This window comes from Camellia sinensis, chromosome 4, assembly GCF_055761805.1.
Source record: "Camellia sinensis isolate YWXY chromosome 4, ASM5576180v1, whole genome shotgun sequence".
In the NCBI taxonomy this organism is placed as follows: domain Eukaryota; kingdom Viridiplantae; phylum Streptophyta; class Magnoliopsida; order Ericales; family Theaceae; genus Camellia; species Camellia sinensis.
In genome coordinates, this window is record NC_138964.1 from 167013424 (window position 1) to 167031942 (window position 18519).

The following is an 18519-nucleotide window of genomic DNA, read 5'->3' on the forward strand; positions in this document are numbered from 1 at the left end:
ACTTCAATTGGGAATATCTCCATTTGTATGTCAATAATTTTATTTTGGATAAATTACAAACACACCACTTAAGGTTTACTTAATTACAAATTATCCTCTATAATTTTAGAAATTACATTATACCCTTAAGGTTTTTAATTTCATAATAAATCGGTCCTTTTATTAATAAATTAAGTCAATTAACAGTTTTTAATAATGTTAAAATTTTATTTCAATTAATAATTCAAATAATTTTATTATTGTATAGGTAAACAATTAGAAATTTCACTTTTTTGATTAATTCTGTTAAATAAAAAATTCTGACAATAAAATATTTATAATTTTTTAAATTATAAGGGACAATTCATATTTTAAACAAATCTTAAAGAGTGTATTTATAATTTACCTTTTTATTTTAGCTGATAAGAATTGACTCATTTCAATGCGCCCGCGACACCCAAATTGCCTGTCTTGGTATCTGGGGATGGACACATGATTTTAGCATAGAGGGGTGACTGTATATACATATATGTATAATATATATAAAAAAAGAAGTTATAATGAAGCGCGAAATGTAATATCAATTTTTATTAATACAAACTGTATATGTTATTAAATATATTTATTCATGGTATATAATTACAAAAATATGATCAATAGGATATCTGATCAGATAACTTGCTATAAAATCATTCTATATCATGTTTTTACCAATAATTGGCATAATTTAGAATTATTGACAACCTTTAAAATTTGGAATGCTTAAGGATTTCAATTCCTTAGTTTTGCAATTGAAATTTATTTATAAGTTCTCAAATATTTTCAATTTTGAAAGACTTATAACTATTGTGGATCATAAACAAAACTAAGAAACTAACTCCATCACATTCTCCCTAGTTCAATTGTTAAAAGATTAACTCGTTTGAGAACTGTCTGTTTTAGCTCAAAAGCCAAAAAATTATTAAAAAAACCAAAATGTTTATAACTTATACAAAAAAGTCAAAAATTTTATTTTCTCTCTATTTTTTGCACATCTTTATGTAAAAAATTAAAAATTCATTCTAAACATGCTAGTTTTTTTTACCTCATATTTTAGCTAAAAAGTCACTAAAAAGGCATATTTCCAAACGAGGCCTAAATATAGAAAAGAGAAAATCAAAACAAAGAAACAAGAAAAAGGTAAAGAAAGGAAACAAGGAAAATTTGAAATAAATATGGAAAAGATGAAAAAGAAACCAAAAATGAAGATTGAGTTGAAGATAGAACCAAAAAATCAAAAATCAAAATCAAAATCAAAACAAAAGAAAATTAGATGAAACAAGGGAGAACTGAAACAGATAAGAAGAGTAACATAGAGATAGAGAGAAAGGAGCACACAAAGAGTTGGAATGTGACGATGACAACTTGAAAACAAAGGCTGAGTTGAAGATCCAAGTTGATAATAGTCTTTTGTTTTTTAAATATTCCCTCTAAATTATTTTTTCAAATGGGTAACTATGGATATTCGACTATAGATATGAGAAAATCTTAGGGAGGCGAGTATTAAATTTTTCAATAAAATCTTGGGGTGGCAAACCTATACAATATAGGCATATTCTTAACTAATATATTCAAGGAGTTTTTTCAAAACATTGGGGTAGCAGTCTCCCCTACCAGCCCCTCCTCGGTCCATCCTTGTTTGTATCAAGAGGCAAAAACAAAAAGAGATGAGGGTTTGATGGTGCATATTGACAATAATTGTTCTAAAACAGATAACAAAAAAAGAAAAGAAAAGAAAAGAAAAGAAACGAAAAAGTGTTTAAAGCGGAAGCAAAAGGTTTGGTGTGTTTGTTCCTCCTCCTATGCGCATGTGCTGTAACAATCAAGTTGCTATTTTTATTGCCAATAATCCTATGTTTCATGAGTGCACAAAACATCTTGAGGTAGATCGTCAATTTATTGGGGATTTACTACTGTGAAAACAATTTCTGAAGTTGCGACTCATTATATTCGGTTTGATGATCAATTAAGCAATATTTTCACTAAGCTGTTAAGCTTGTCTGTCTTTTAAGTGTTTATCTATCAAGGTGTACATGTTTGATTTGTATGTGCTATCTTGAGGGGAGTGTTAGAATAGTCACGTGTTGTTTATTATTTTATATTGATGGTACTCATGTCATATTGCTACATTATGGTTTTAATATAAATATATAGTAAGGTAACCCCAAGGGGTTGGCCTGGTGGCAAGGCCTTGAGTTTTGGGGTTGTGCTCCCTCCAAGATTCAAGGATTGAAATCTTTTAGGTGCTAATAATTGCTTAGGGCCATCGGATTGGGGAAAAAACTCTTGAATTAACCATGGCACACTTGTAAAAAACTCCTTACCAAGGGCTTGTGCACCTCTGAGGATTAGTCGGTGTAACAACCTTGAACTATGATTAGCCACTAAACCATGATTAAGAATTCTTAATGAGTAATTAAGATAAAATTATGAATTTATTTGCATGTGTATTGCATTATTTATGTTTATATCTGTCTGCTGTAGGAATATTTGTTTGCGTTTTTGTTCTGTTTTGCGAATTGAAAGCCATATCGACATCCAACTATGAAATTGACACAATATATGTGTTATTTAAAAATTTTAGAAAATTATGGTAGGTTTAATTGAAATTCGATTCGGAATGGATTAAATTTAAATAATTAATGTCAATTTGATTAGTTTAAAGATGAGTTTAACTAATTCCCTAATCAAGCCTATATAAGGCTTATACATCGCATGAGTCATCTTTCTTCATCATTTTTGAGCCTACAAAAAAAAAACGTGAGAGAGAGAAAGAAGAGACCAAGAGGGTTTGAGATCAAAACTTGAGGTTGGAAGGAATTTGCTAGAGAATTAAAGGGAATTGGCTTAGAAGCTTGAAGACATAGCAATCTAGAGCCTAATTAAAGAGTTTAGGTAAGGATTAAAGCCTTTACTTGTGTAATTGCGACTTAACACATGAATTCAAGAAGAATTAGAACAAGAATTAAGCTTTGAGAGGTTAATTAGAAGTTAAATCATACATGGACGTTCATTTCCTCAAATGTTGAGTTTGATTCCTAAGAAATTCTCACATGCATGCATTGATCATAGCTTGGCTTTGGAAATTCGCCAAGTTTCATACCATTTTACCTTTTTTGATCATGTTTTTAAAGCTTTGAAGTCAAGAAATTGCATGCATGTTATGTTTTCAACATTTCAAGTTTGATTTTACACAATTAACATGTTTTTGGGCTTTGATTTTGTGAACTAATCTTGAATTCACATGTTTTAGAAGTTTAAATATATTTTCTCAAGTTTTGGGCCCAAAAAGGATGTGTTTTGCTAGTTTGAATTTGAGTTTTGAAGCTGAAGAGCAATATGGAAATTCTAGAATTTTGCATCTCCACTCGAGCGACATAACCTACGCTTGAGCGACCACTCATAGTTTTGCACCTCAGCTTGAGCAAGGAAAAGTTGGCTTGAACATAAAATTCATGCTCTCGGAAGTTTTACAAAATTTTGTAGACCGCTCGAGCGACAAGAGCTACTCTCGAGCGAGGACCCTGTTACTCGGTCATATGCTCGAGCGACCATCGAGTGTGCGTTGAGCGGAAAAATCAAGCAACCAGTACTTTTGCAGAGTTTACAGTCCGCTCGAGTGACGGAAGTTGTGCTCGAGTAACCACCCTTATTTTTGACCCTCTGCTTGAGCAAAGGAAGCTACGCTCGAGTGAGGACCCTATTTTCAACAAATTTGAATAAGTGTTAAACAACATGTTTTGACATCATCATTACATCCTAGGCATTCTTAAACTCTAATTAAGACATAATAAGGAGAAGACTTAGAAACACACAAAGAACGAAACATAATATGTTAAGTATTATTCGAGTGTGTGTTTCAATGTGTGTATTTGTTATGTTATGTAAATCACGCGCCACAAGTTAATTGATTTGTCTGCTCTATCTGTCTGCTTTGGAGCCATCTGTGAGTAATAACTTAGTAAAACTATGTTCAACTTTATTTATTTTCTGTATGATGAAATAAGATCTGTTTTCTGAAATGATATGTTCCATAGAATGAATGATGGCCCAATATCTGACAATGTATTTGTGGTATCCTTAACATCATGTGATATTTGTTAGCTGTTACCTAGTATCAGAGGTTCTATCATGGAACTTACTATGTCTGCAATCTGTTACCCGTACTGGAGGCCCTATAATAAGGTTTAGCATATCTGTCCTCTGTTACCTGGATCCGAAGGTTCCTGTATAGTACTGGTTACTTATGACCCCCATCTGTTCTGTAGCTGTTTTATTAGCGCTAATGGATGTACCACGTATGATGAAGTATGAACTCTGATTTCAGTATATGATTTGAATAAGAATATGAATATGAATACGTTTTTTATATGAATTTTGATTTCTGAATCTATTATGGGACATCATTCAATTAAAACCCTTTACTTTGTTATTATTTACTGGGCTCCCGCTCACTTTATTATCTATGTATGTAGGTGACCAAATGCGTGACCAGGCTCAGTGATGATTGCCTGGACTCCTGTTTTGTTGGCCACTGTACGGGGAGCAAATATTCCGGCGTGCCCGTATTCCTTTCTTCTGAGTTCCGTCGTTATCCGATCACCTGCGAGCCAATAGGGGTGAGCTACCCGGCGGTGTGTGGCCGGAAAAACCCTCCGACGATCAAGTTAGCACACACCTTAGAAGGAATATAGAGAAGGGGGAGAGTTTGTGTGTAAGAATTTCTTACAGAGATGTTCGTGTGTCGCGTATGGGGGGCGCAGACATGCTTATATACCTTCTGTGCCCCATATCCACTCCCTGTCATCTCCTGACACGTGGCTCTGCTATCCCATCTGTCAGCATAAACCATGCCGTTCATCACCTGCTCTCAACTGCCTGCCAGCATAGCTGGAGCTCGGCAGCCGAGCTGCCCTACCTCGGTCATACCATGCTTCATACCTTAAGCGCCTGACCGGATAACAGAATGAAGGACCGGGCTAGGCGGCATCTCGGCAAAGCTTAGCCCGGGCTCCTCCTTTGGTCGGTCTTCTCGCCGGTCAGTCAACTACCTCGGCTGACCGCGCCTTTCCGAGCGCCTGCCTCTCGGTCTGTCTGGTCTCGACAATCCTCGGACCGAGCATCCCGGTATGACCGGTCACTTCCTGGCCGAGCATCTTCTGCACGGTTCGGGGCAGCACACAGTCCAAACTCTGCCCGGCCCAAGTTCTGGTAGCCCATCTCCGGGTGAACAGTCGATCATCTCGGCCCAATGCTCTGCTGGGCCCTCAACCTGTTCGGTTTATACCTCGGCCCAACGCCGGAGCATAAATCACCCTCTCAATTGCCCCTTAATTCCGTCCGCGGAAGCGTGACTGGGATTATTCACCTCGTCCGAGATAACGTTTCTCCGGTCGTCAAGATGCCAAGACTCGACCGAGCTAGTTGACGTAATCGTCCGCAGATTTGACCGGTTATATTCCTCGGCTGACCTATTCTTATTGAAAGTAGCTCGGTTGGCTCTTCGTCTTTTCAACCCGTCGCTTCAGTCCTGCCAAAGCCATAAATGGGGACACGTGGTGTGCTCCCATTGGTTATCGAGAAGCAACCCGCCGTTCTTGTCAGATTTTAAATTTGGGCGGTCTCTTTCGCCTGTACAAACTCGCCCTCCATCGTTCCATTTTTTCCCTACTGCTGCCTCCATCTCTGTCGATTCTCAAGCCCAAGCTCGACTGCCATCCTCCCATTCTTCGTGTTTGGGAAGAACACCTTCAGCCCTTCACAGGTAAGATACCTAATCTCTCTTATGTTGCTATTTGCTCTTATTTTGCACACATTAGGACCCAAAAACGTAGCTTTTAGGGCTTAGACCATAGAAAACGTCCTAAACCTCCCACTGTTCTTGGTGTTCTTCGTCTTCCTGAAGAACATCGAAGAACTGGGGTGAACCGGGCTCTGGGCCTTCTTTTGATCCGAAAAGTTAGCCAAACCGGGCAAACAACGTGTTTGTTCCAATCATGGCAAAAACCGAGATAACCAAAGGACTTGGTCGCTTAACCGGGCTAACATCAGGTCTGCTTGGGCGACCGAGCTCCTTAATCAGACAACCGAGGTAGTTTGGCCCCCTTACCGACCGAGCTGAAGTCTAGCTCTCTTAGCGAAACCCCACACTTACACTTACCATCCTTTTCCTGCAGAGTCCAAGGGGACCCCTGTCATTCCTGAACCTCTCAGGACCGAGCTGCAACAATTTATCACCGTGCCCAACCCATCAACCGGGCTATAGTAAGTCGGCCACAAATGGGGAAGTTCCGCTTCCTTGTGGATACTCCGGCCGCGCTAGCCGCTTTCAGAGAGGACTACGGCGTCCCGGCCGACGTCCATCTCGAGCTGGCCGAAGAAGAGACCACGCCTTGGGGTAGGGAGGAATGCCCCTTCACCGTGCTATCCATCGTTGAAGGGGGTCTTCGTTTCCCACTCAACCCTCTCATAACCGAGTTCCTCCGCCGAACCGGGCTGGCACCCACACAGGTGTCCACCAACACATATAGAATAATCAACGGCGTACACGAATTGAACCAACGGCTAGGCACCAACTTAGGCCTAGCCGAGATATTAAGGCAATACACAATGGGCCACACCGGTGACGGCCTGGCTTACTACTTGAAAATAAGACCGGGCAAGGAAAAAATCGTAACCGGCACCCCGGACAAAGATATGCACGATGATGATTTCTTCTGGGTGTCCGGTAACTACGAAACAGCCGAGGTGCCGGGCTGGTTCATAAGCAAGGACTTCGGTTCTTCATGTAAGCCACTCAAACTTGTTCGGTTAACTTTATTCTTTAGTTTTACTAACCGGTTTCCCTGTTTCTTTTGCAGCTATCCAAGCCTTGCAAGCCAACTACCAATTCCCCAACGTCGAGGCAATTCGGGCCGTGCTTAGGTACCGTCACCGAGACTGCAACGAATTGCTCGGCTACACACCGACTTACAGATATTCTGCTCCGCGCCGGAGTAGAGTAACTGACTTCCTCAGAGCTCCTTCGCCACCTCCAGATCCAACCCTACCAGACGTCCCATTAATCCGGTTAACCGACGAGCAAGAAATGGCCAAAAGATCTCGGATCAAAAACCTTCTAACCGCGACCTCAGCCGAGATACCGAGCGTCACCACCCGTTCCCCGGCTGCCGGTCAATCGAGTGCAGCCGTCGTAGCCCTTGCTTCTCCAGCTCCAGCTGCCGTGCAATCCGCCAGAGAAGCGCGCCGGGCTGGAAAAAGACCAAGGGCAGATCCCTCCGCCGAGCTTGTCACCGAGCTGACAACCGAACATCCTGCTGAAACTCCGGCTCCCGTGCCCGCTTGGCGTCCTCAGCTGAAGCACCGGGGGCAGGACATCCCGGCGACTGCATCGATCAAGGCAGACAAAGAACATTTGCTTGCCTTCGATCTCTCCAAAGCGTTTCTCCTACCGGGCGACGTGGTAGGCAGTGACCACGTCCCTGACACCCGGCTAGTAAAATCTTCCGTGAAGTCGATGGCCAGGGTAAGTCGGCGTTCTTTTTAACATTTAACAAGTGTTTGCTCGGTCCTTCTTGCTCGGTCCCCTTTCTGATGTACTTTGCTTCTTTGTGCAGGCCATTCAAAAACAACATTTGGTCTTGGAGCGCATCCACCGGCTTAGGCAGAAAGCCAACGACACTGCCAGCCATGTTGAAAGCCTTCAAGCCGAGCTCGGCCGGGCTAAAGCTTCTCTCGAGATGGCCAACCATGACAATAATAGGCTGCTCGGTCAACTGAATGCAGCCGAGAAAAAACAAACCGAGCTCCAGGCCGAGGTTGACACTTTGAAGAAGGCGAAGAAGAAGGCTTGCCGGGCTGCCAACAATGCGGGTTTCAACGAGGCCGAGATGAATTACAAGAAGCAAGTCTTTGCAACACAAGACATATACTTCAAGGCTGGCTGGAAATCCGCTTGCGAACAGCTCGGCCAGGGCTCTGACACCGACGTTTTTGCCAATCCTCCCAAAGCTTCACTACCGGTCTACCTCGTGCCATATGCAAATGATGTATTCAGTGCGCTTCAAGCGGAGGCCGAGGAGGGGCTTGAAGAAGGGAGTGATGAGACAGATTCGGAGGCTGAAGACGCCGTAGTGGAAGTGCAGCCCGGTCAAATTGAGCCCGGTGCCCAAGAAGCGAGCCCAACCACCAACCTTGAGACTGCCGAGGATGAATTCACCAATCTATCCCCCCTGATTTAGTTTTCTTTTCTTTGCATTTTTGCTTTCAATACTTTAGATGTAACCGGGCTCTGTCCCCACCTCTTGTAATGAATTTCTTTATCAATGAAAAATTTTGAATTTTCGCCAAGTGTTTGCCCGGTAGTAATTAATTCCGTCTTCAGCAAACTATCTCGGTATGACTTATCATTTGAACACTTGGTCGACCGGAGTCCATAACATGGTCGAAGCACTTGAGCATAACAAAACAAATTCATGCACCGAAATACCCATCTCGGTTGTTGCTAAGTTTGGACAAGATACCATGTTGGACAAGACGCCAACTCTTCCAACCGGAGTACTTCATCACGGTTGGGAATCCCAAGTTGGACAGAACAACTACTCTTCCAACCGGAATACACCATCTCGGTTGGGAATTTTAAGTTGGACAAATCACCAACTCTTCCAACCGGAGTACATCATCTCGGTTGGGGATCCTAAGTTGGACAAAACACCAACTCTTCCAACCGGAATACACCATCTCGGTTGGGAATTTTAAGTTGGACAAATCACCAACTCTTCCAACCGGAGTACATCATCTCGGTTGGGGATCCTAAGTTGGACAAAACACCAACTCTTCCAACCGGAATACACCATCTCGGTTGGGAATTTTAAGTTGGACAAATCACCAACTCTTCCAACCGGAGTACATCATCTCGGTTGGGGATCCTAAGTTGGACAAAACACCAACTCTTCCAACCGGAATACACCATCTCGGTTGGGAATCCTAAGCTGGACAGAACACCAACTCTTCCAACCGAAGCAAATCATCTCGGTTGGGGATTCGAAGTTGGACAAAACACCAACTCTTCCAACCGGAGTACATCATCTCGGTTTTAAACATTGAAAGAACAATCCAAGTGCTAATGCAAAATGACTTCTATAATTTGACAAAAAGAATTACATTCTGCTTTTCAAGCCAAAAAATTGCTTTACAAAAAGAGGAAAGTAAAAAGCTTAAAAATAATACAATTTCAAGTTGGCCGCATTCCATGGCCGGGGTATGGCTCTTCCCTCTAGATCCTCCAAGTGGTAAGCCCCTTGCCCGCCAGACCAGTGATCTTGTAGGGTCCTTCCCAATTTGCCCCTAGTTTGCCTTCTCCTGGCACCAGGGTGTTGCCCAGAATCTTCCTCAAAACCCAATCCCCAACTTTGAACGGTCTGGGGTGCACTGTCTTGTTATACTTCTTGGAGAGCTCTTGTTGGTAAGCGGCAACATGGATGAGGGCTTTCTCCCGGCGCTCTTCCGCTAGATCCAACTCCAAGGCAATAGCCTCGGCATTTAGCTCGGGCTCAAAACTCTCAGTTCTAAGGGTGGGCATTTCAACTTCCAAGGGTATGACCGCCTCCATGCCATAAGCCAAAGCAAATGGAGTTTCCCCGGTCGAACGTCGCGGGGTTGTTCGGTATGCCCAAAGGACGCTCGGTAATTCTTCAGCCCACTTGCCCTTAGCCTTTTCCAACCGTTTCTTCAACCCATCCAATATAGTCTTGTTTGATGCTTCGGCTTGACCATTGGACTGCGGGTAGGCCGGGGTGGAGTTGTAGAATTCTATCTTCAGATCTTCACAAAATCCTCTAAATAGGCGACCGTCAAACTGGGTGCCGTTGTCAGAGATCAAAATCTTGGGGACGCCAAATCGCGTGACAATGTTCTGCCAGACAAATCGCTTCACGTCTTTTTCTTTGATGGTTGCCAAGGGCTCAGCTTCAACCCACTTTGTGAAGTAATCTGTGGCCGCGATGAAGAATTTCCGGTTGCCCGGTGCTGTTGGCAATGGTCCCACTATATCTAGCCCCCACATGGCGAAAGGCCAAGGACTGGTGAGGGGAAGAAGTTCCCTGGCAGGCTGGTGGATCTGATGGGCGAATTTCTGGCATTTCTCGCACTTGCGGACATATTTTTGCGCGTCAGCCTGCATGCACGGCCACCAGTATCCCTGCGAAATAGCTCGGTATGCCAAGGACCTGCCCCCGATGTGGCTGCCACAAATGCCTTCATGAATTTCAAACAAGAAGGCCTCCACACTGTTCGGGTGCACGCACTTGAGATACAGACCGGTAAAGGACTTCTTATACAACGCCCCTGATGGAGAGAGCCAAAACCGCTCTGACTTCACCCGGATTTTGTGTGCTTCTTTCTTGGCCGCTAGAAGAATCCGGTCTCGGAGGAACAAGATCAAGGGGTCCATCCATGAAGGACCTAGCTCGGCGCAGAGTACATCCGTCTGCCCGGCGTTTTCAATGCTCGGCCGCGGAAGAAAGTCAATCAACAGAGGGTTTGGAGACGTACTATCGATCATGGAAGCGAGGCCGGCGAGTTCATCAGCCCGGCTGTTTTCTTCTCGGTCAATCCGTTGGACTCTGATTGCCTCAAACTGCTTGATATGGTCTCTGACCAGAGCTTGGTACTTCGCCATCCTGTCGTCCTTTGCTTCATAAATCCCTGAAACTTGGTTAACCACAAGCTGGGAATCACTATATACCAGAAGCTCGGCAGCCTTCATTTGAATTGCGCTCTTGAGCCCAGCAAGAAGCGCCTCGTATTCAGCCGCGTTGTTAGACGCCGGGAAGCCAAGTGTGATAGAATGCTCAATGGTTAGGCCGTCCGGGGATATAAGAACAATACCTAGGACGGCACCATGGCGGTTGGACGCTCCATCAACAAAAAGCTTCCACATGTCTCCCACAAAAAGCTTCCAGCAGTCAGATGGGTCTTGAGAGTTGCGAAGGGCAATGGGATCACAACTGCTCGGCTGTTTGGTGTTGACCGGTTCAAAGTCAGTGCCCCTTGGTGATTCGACACCGGACTCAGCAAGTTGGTCCGTAATGCCCAAGTCCGTAGGCGAAACACCAGGTTGCGGTGTGAAGCCGGCCGCAGGTTCTGAGATGCCTGGAACCATTCCTTCCCCCCTTGAGGATTCGGCACCGGACTCGGCAAGTTGGTTCAGAATGCCCAAGTCCGTAGGCGAATCATCAAGTTCTGAGCTGTGTGGAAACATTCCTTCCCCCCTTGGCGATGCGGTACCGGACAGAGAGGATTTGTTGGTGATACACAACTCCGTCATCGCAGCACCGGGAGGTAGTACCGTGCAAACTGAGGGAATTTCGAGCTGCCCTACCTCGGTCATACCATGCTTCATACCTTAAGCGCCTGACCGGATAACAGAATGAAGGACCGGGCTAGGCGGCATCTCGGCAAAGCTTAGCCCGGGCTCCTCCTTTGGTCGGTCTTCTCGCCGGTCAGTCAACTACCTCGGCTGACCGCGCCTTTCCGAGCGCCTGCCTTTCGGTCTGTCTGGTCTCGACAATCCTCGGACCGAGCATCCCGGTCTGACCGGTCACTTCCTGGCCGAGCATCTTCTGCACGGTTCGGGGCAGCACACAGTCCAAACTCTGCCCGGCCCAAGTTCTGGTAGCCCATCTCCGGGTGAACAGTCGATCATCTCGGCCCAATGCTCTGCTGGGCCCTCAACCTGTTCGGTTTATACCTCGGCCCAACGCCGGAGCATAAATCACCCTCTCAACCACCCTTTATGCCTCCCGTGGAGGTTTCGAAATGAGTCATGTGGTCATGTTTTGTAAGCGTATAAGACTTTGTTTTCTTTTGTGGAATATAAGCAAGTTTTCTGTTTACTTGTATTTTGGGCTAAGTTTCCTTCTAGTTATATCTGTAATGAATGTGACGTAAGACTAATGTAATCATGACGTCACATGTATGTGTATAAGTTTTAAAATTTATGTCCTATGTATGTCTACACAGCTCAATGGATGTTGTATTTTGTGTATTTGCTTCTGCAGCCCCTTTATTTATAAGATTTTCAAGTCAGAGGCCTTCGGTAATCTCAGAATTACTGGCTGGTTACGACGTTAAACCTATATGGGCGGGTTTAGGTCGTGACAGAGTGGTATCAGAGCACGTGTTATATCGCACACACAAGTCTATATGAGCTATAGGATGTCCTAGAAAAAAATTAGGGACATTTCATTTGCATGTGTGAGTGTGTGTTAATTTCTGTAAATGTGAAAGTTGAATCTGAACATGAATATATGAAATTGAAAAGAATGAACTGGAACTGAATACTCTGAACATTGTGAAAAAGAACTATTTGCGTATGTTTACAATTGCTTTGTTTACCTATAACAAATGGAAAATTCAAGAAGTGACGGTACAAGTAAATCTTTAGAGGCTCACAAGAGCCGAATGGAACAAATGCTTGAAGCCCTAACTGAATCTATGAGACAACAACAAAGACAACAACCTCTACCTCCTTCGCCTCCTCCGGTCCAAGTAGAATCAGATAACAATGATATTATCAATCTAATTCAGAAGTTCATGAATTTAGATACGAGTATCGGGTGCAGATGTGTATTCAAGTATTAGACCTTCATAAATTTAAATTTTATGATCTTGGTGTACATTTCAAAATTAGATATGGATACGGGGACATGTCAAATGCAAATATATATTGCATATTATGTAATATTCTCGGATGAAATGTTGTAAATTATGTAGAAATATATAATTTCTATATCTAATTTATGTAGGAGCCTAAAAATATTACTTTACTTCTTCATGTATTGTCACAAATTAAAGGATTTGAGTGTTTGAATTGAGTACGAGGGTGGTCAGTCATATATTTCACACCCTTACTCATGTATTGTCACAAATTAAAGGATTTGAGTGTTTGAATTGAGTACGAGGGTGGTCAGTCATATATTTCACACCCTTACTCATATCGTATCCGATGGACATGGGATACTATGGAAGAAATAGAAGAGTCCATATGACACAATCATGTTATATTTCTGCAGTCTTACTTTAAATGTATGTTTATGAATTATTCTGTGTAAATATATGGTAATTTTCTTATTATTCTGTTTAGAATCATCTTACTTGCCCCTGGTTCTATATGGGAAAATGTTGTAGCCTATTAAGTAAAGTCAATCCTGTAATTCTAAAGAGCAATTTTTTTCTTCTTCTCTAAATTGCTTTGGAAAACACGATTCCTTTCTCTAATTCTGATTCTATTTCTGTTTTTGCCTAGATCTTTGGAGAACATAAAATCACTACAGACACACAGGGTGAATACAGTTTTGAGAGTTGCGAGCAGCTTTGAGCAAATAGAGGTTGATATCTCTGTAAGTCCCAGAGTGAATTCGGTGAAGCCCTCAACGACGTTGGCTATATCTGACCAGGCAACGGCTTTAGTACAAGCTGGTGTGCCTGTTATCCGATTAACAATTGGAGAATCTGACTTCAATACCCCAGCTGTAATAGCAGAGGTAATTTTTGACAATATGATTCATTTATTTTTAAAAATAAAAATGTTTCCTAGTTCTTGCATCGCTATTATTGTTGGTCATGTCTTTATTTTTGTGATCTTATAAAAGTAGGCTGGGATTGATGCAATTCGTGAAGGTTACACAAGGTACACTCCAAATGCGGGAACCCTAGAGCTCCGATCAGCTATTTGTCAAAAGTTGAAGGGTTAGTTTATTTGCTATTTGTTCAATGCTTTTCTCCAACTAAACTAACTGTTATTCTGGGTAAGAGATTATTTTGACATTTTTATTTTTGCTTTTTATGGAAGAGGAGAATGGGATCTCTTATACACCTGATCAGGTCTTGGTGAGCAATGGAGCAAAGCAGAGCAGCATTCAAGCAGTGCTAGCTGTTTGTTCTCCCGGAGATGAGGTGCAGTGTAGTCCATACTTTCACAATCATCACTATGTCTATAAATATGTTGTTTGATTACCATGTGCTGTGAAATGAATATTAGATTTATTGTTCCCTGTTGACTGGTATGGAGTGTGTACTCTTTCTGTTCTGTATTCAACTCTCATTGCAAATAAATCACGTTAGGGTTTGAAACAATTACATCTCAGTTGACTGTACCATTTCTGTCAGAACTCTTGTTTGTTAACATTGTCAGTTTACAACAAACAGGAAACAAGTTTAAGTTTTTTTGTTTTTTTTTTATAAAAAACAAAAACAAAAACAAAAACAAAAAACTTAAATGGTGTACAAAAATGTTTTGTAAAGAAATAAAAGCAAAAATTAGAGAAACATGTTTAGTGAGTTGCCCATGGTGGTGGCGGCCGATGGTGGAGGGTGGAGGAATATGGTGGCCGGCTCAGAAGCGCGGACACAAACACGTGACATGACATGACATGGACAAGCCGACACACTAATTTTCAAAAAATATAGGACACGACACGTGGGCGACACTGACACGCATGAAATATATAATTTTATATATTATATATGTAAATATATTATTCAAAGATAATAAAAAATGCAATATGATACAAATTCTTATAAATTTATATAGTTTTTGCTTTATTATTGTAGCTTAAGTTGTTTTGTTTAAACTTATAATTAGTTTCATATGTGTCTAATCGATAGACATATGTGTTTAAGTGATAGATATGTGTGTCTTCCAAGTGTCCAAAGAATGCTTGAGTTTTTAAAAAAAATTAAAAATAGGACACGTTTTGAAGAGCGTTGGACACATGTCAAGGAAGTGTCCAAAGAGTGTCGGTGTACAACATAGACACGACACGGATACATCACCTTCTTAGAAGTGTCCGTGCTTCTTAGGTGACCGGCTGTGGTTGCTGGAGTTAGTGGTTAGAGTGTTGTCGAAGGTCACGACGGTGACTGATTGGTTGCTGAAGAGTCACTGGAAGGTGGTCGGAGTTCTCTGATAGAGAGCCAGTGTTGATGGTGCGGGGATGGCTGGAGGTGGCCGCCAAAATTAGTTATTGAAGTGTCGCCGGAGGTCACGGAAGTGACTGGCTGGTCGCCAAAGAATTACCAGAAGGTGGTCAGAGGTCGGCAGTGGGTGGTGACTGAAGGTGGTGGGGGACAGAGGAGACAATGGAAATTTATTTTGAAAAAATGTGAAAACACATATTTTTTCATTTCAAAAAATTTTGAAAACTTTGGAATCAATTCCATTTTTTTGAAAACAAAAACAATATACTAAACATGTTTTCGTTTCCATTTTCCAAAAAAAAAAGAAAAAAGAAAAAGAAAAAGAAACAAAAATGTTAACAAACGACCCCTAAGATATCATTGAATTGCTGAGGATAATGATCTTTTTCTGATTGGTGTGGTAATTTGACATGTTGATTCAGTTGGGTGGGTGTCTATACTGGTAGGACTTTCCTCTAAATAGTACGTTGGTGTTATCAGAATCTCTCATCCCAAGTAATCTTAATAACTAGGGGAAAAGGCCTGCAGTTGGTCATTGCCTGACGCTTTCTTCATGCTTCAAAAGGATAGCAACTTTATTTGGTTCTCTTGACCACAGCGATCAAGAAAGAATCTAATGGGTCTTAAGTTGCAGATCTAATATAGATAATAACTTTAACTATGGGACTATGGCAGAATAAATGGAATGGTAGGAAGGGTACTACACACAGTTAATTACATTGAAGAGTTGAGGTTCAGAGACATTATTTTGCAGAGAGGATTGTTCACTAGTGCATCTTTTTGGCACAATAATTTTTGGCCGGTTATCACTTTTCCATGAATTTACCTTCCAGAAAGGAAGAGGAAGAAAAAAGAAGAAAACTACATAATAGGCATGTTTTGTTCTGATGTTTTATTGCCCCTTTCAAATGTTTGTGTTATGAAGGTTGACACAATGTGGGCACAATCGTATAATCTGTTGGTTACCTAGATGAGGGGTGCTGATTTTTTGATTGTTAAAGTCAAATGTTTGACCTTTGCATTTGATAGACACTTATTAGCATAGTATTTATTCTTCAGGTTATAATTCCAGCTCCATTTTATGTGAGTTACCCAGAAATGGCAAGGCTGGCTGATGCAACGCCTGTAATTCTTCCAACCCACATCTCCAAAAATTTTCTCTTTGATCCTAAGTTTCTTGAATCCAAAGTGACTGACAAGTCAAGACTGTTGATTCTTTGTTCTCCATCTAACCCAACCGGATCTGTTTACCCGAGGAAACTGCTTGAAGAAATTGCTCAAATTGTGGCGAGGCATCCTCGGCTTCTGGTAATATCACTTGTCATGCAACTTTAGGTGCTTGTACTTGTAGAATTTTCAACTTAGTTAACAATTGAGTTTGGGACTATCTTTGGCTGTTCCTTTCAGGTGCTGTCTGATGAAGTATATGAACACATTATTTATGCACCAGCGACTCATACAAGCTTTGCATCTTTGCCAGGCATGTGGGAGAGGACTCTGACTGTCAATGGGTTTTCTAAGGTGCTCCATCTCTGTTTCTTTTAAGCTTCTTTTCTGCTTTCATGATATGTCTCCCTTATAAATCATTTTGATGTGGTCATAAACATCAACTGATGAATCTCAGAAAATGTGGATATTTGCAGACCTTTGCAATGACTGGTTGGAGACTTGGATACCTAGCTGGTCCTAAACACTATGTTGCAGCATGTGGAAAGATTCAAAGCCAGGTATGCCATTTCTTGGCCTCTCCACACCCTTCATTTGTATTTGTAAACTCTTGCCTAGTTGTATTCTGTAACATCCATCAATGTCTGTTAACAACTTAACATATACTTCATTGAGAATCAAGATTCTTGACTATGCTTAAGCTTTTGATGATACATTGGATTGTTTTGTCATGCTTTGTTATGGAGGTTCTGACCTAAAGATATGGAAGATAAAATAATGCTCCTCTTGTTCTTTCTCACTGATGAATGTCGAGATTTGGAGCAATTGGATAGTTGAAATGGCAGCATATCTTAAGAAAGTTATTCTGACTACGCGATTCGTAATAATTCTATCTGTTGCAGTCATTAGTTGGGCCTTGGTTAATCATGGATCAAAATGATTTGGACGTGATGGGAGGACTCCCCTACATCACAGAAGATGCGGAAGAAATGGTATGTGAAACTCCGGAAACTGCTTGTGAATCCGACGGGTTTCCAAAAGATGTTTCGGTTGCCTCTCTGACTCGTGATGATGAAGCTGTGATGACTTTTGCGGGTGAAGCTTCTGTAAAAGGGGCAGCTAAGAATGCTAGTTAGTCTCTCTTTCAAGTTTAACCTTCTCTTTTGTTTCATTTGTTCTGGACCTTTCTGTTTTCCTTGTTTGCCAGTGGTGTGAACTGTGTCCGTTGCTGCAATTGCCTGGGGATCGCCTCTTCTTGCTGCCATGAGTGCCCTTTTCTCAAACTTTTCTCTAATATAAGTACTGCCCTTTGCTGCTATTACATGAGCTGGAAAGAGCTTTCTTTATTTAGACCATATTTAAAAAATACCAAAGGACCCAAAAACTTTTCTTTTGAGGACCTTCAAATTAAAGTCCAAAGCTCCTTTTATAAGGCCAAACCAACAAGGCTTTGATTTCCACCAGCTTAGGCCATTCAAGACTTTAAAAATAATGGTCACTGTTATTTCACTCTGTACTCGTGGCTTTGCAAATGCAATATAGAAGTTTAAAATTCATGATAATTTATAATGGTCACTATTGAAATATAGAAGTTTAAAATTCATGATAATTTATATGATATATCTATGTTATATGGGATAGATTTTGTCACGATATATTGCAATATTTATTGATATTTTAAAAATTGTTAAAAAAATTGATGCAATATATCAATATGTGATATATCGCGATATTAGACAATGCTTTGGTAATAAGTTGGTAGTGGTAAATGTTCAGTAAAAACTGCTTGAAAGCTATTGCAGACTGCAGTGTTGATCATTAGCGCTTCATTGCGATTGGTTATTTTAACATGTCAATTTTAATTTGTTTTTACATTCATGGAAGCATGTTCTCGCCTTATAATCAACAAGTTCAATCTAATTTGTGCATGTATCATTCCAGTTCGCTTCAGGTGCCAGTAGCATATCCCAAAAAGCAGGTGTTGCTGCTTTGGGACTGGGTTATGCTGGTGGGGAATCAGCTTCTACTATGGTTAAAGCATTTCAGGAGCGGCGAGATTATTTAGTTAAGAGTTTTGGAGAATTGGAAGGTGTTAAAATATCAATACCCCAGGTATGGACTTTATTTATTTTGCATACATATTTGGTGTTTAAAACCAATGGTTAAGATTTGGCTTAATTGTAACATTCTTGAAAGCTTTTTTGTATATTCAATTGTATCAAAGATTACAATCAGACCTTAGATTATATAGCCCTAAATCCTAAACCAAAAAGGAAAATACAAATACTACAAATACAATTATAATTATGTCTTTAACAGGACTCTAACACAATCATGCCTCTAATAGGACTCTAA

At 41.3% G+C, this 18519-nt stretch overlaps 1 protein-coding gene across 8 annotated transcripts in view; it reads left to right on the forward strand.

The window, feature by feature from the left end:
* Nucleotides 1–18519, forward strand: part of LOC114322129 (bifunctional aspartate aminotransferase and glutamate/aspartate-prephenate aminotransferase) — a 30627-nt gene that overhangs the window by 6524 nt on the left and 5584 nt on the right. For 2 of the 8 annotated variants that reach the window (XM_082866828.1, XM_082866826.1), the window contains exons 2-10: nucleotides 4494–4549; nucleotides 11804–11857; nucleotides 13325–13562; nucleotides 13674–13767; nucleotides 13871–13974; nucleotides 16057–16305; nucleotides 16405–16518; nucleotides 16641–16724; nucleotides 18106–18276. In XM_082866828.1, the coding sequence (XP_082722954.1) occupies nucleotides 4494–4549; nucleotides 11804–11857; nucleotides 13325–13562; nucleotides 13674–13767; nucleotides 13871–13974; nucleotides 16057–16305; nucleotides 16405–16518; nucleotides 16641–16724; nucleotides 18106–18276 (1164 nt within the window). Of the gene's footprint in view, nucleotides 1–4493; nucleotides 4550–11803; nucleotides 11858–13324; nucleotides 13563–13673; nucleotides 13768–13870; nucleotides 13975–16056; nucleotides 16306–16404; nucleotides 16519–16640; nucleotides 16725–17066; nucleotides 17296–17371; nucleotides 18277–18519 lie in introns of all 8 variants that reach the window. The other 6 variants (XR_014327866.1, XR_014327865.1, XM_082866827.1 and 3 more) reach the window with 6 other exon arrangements.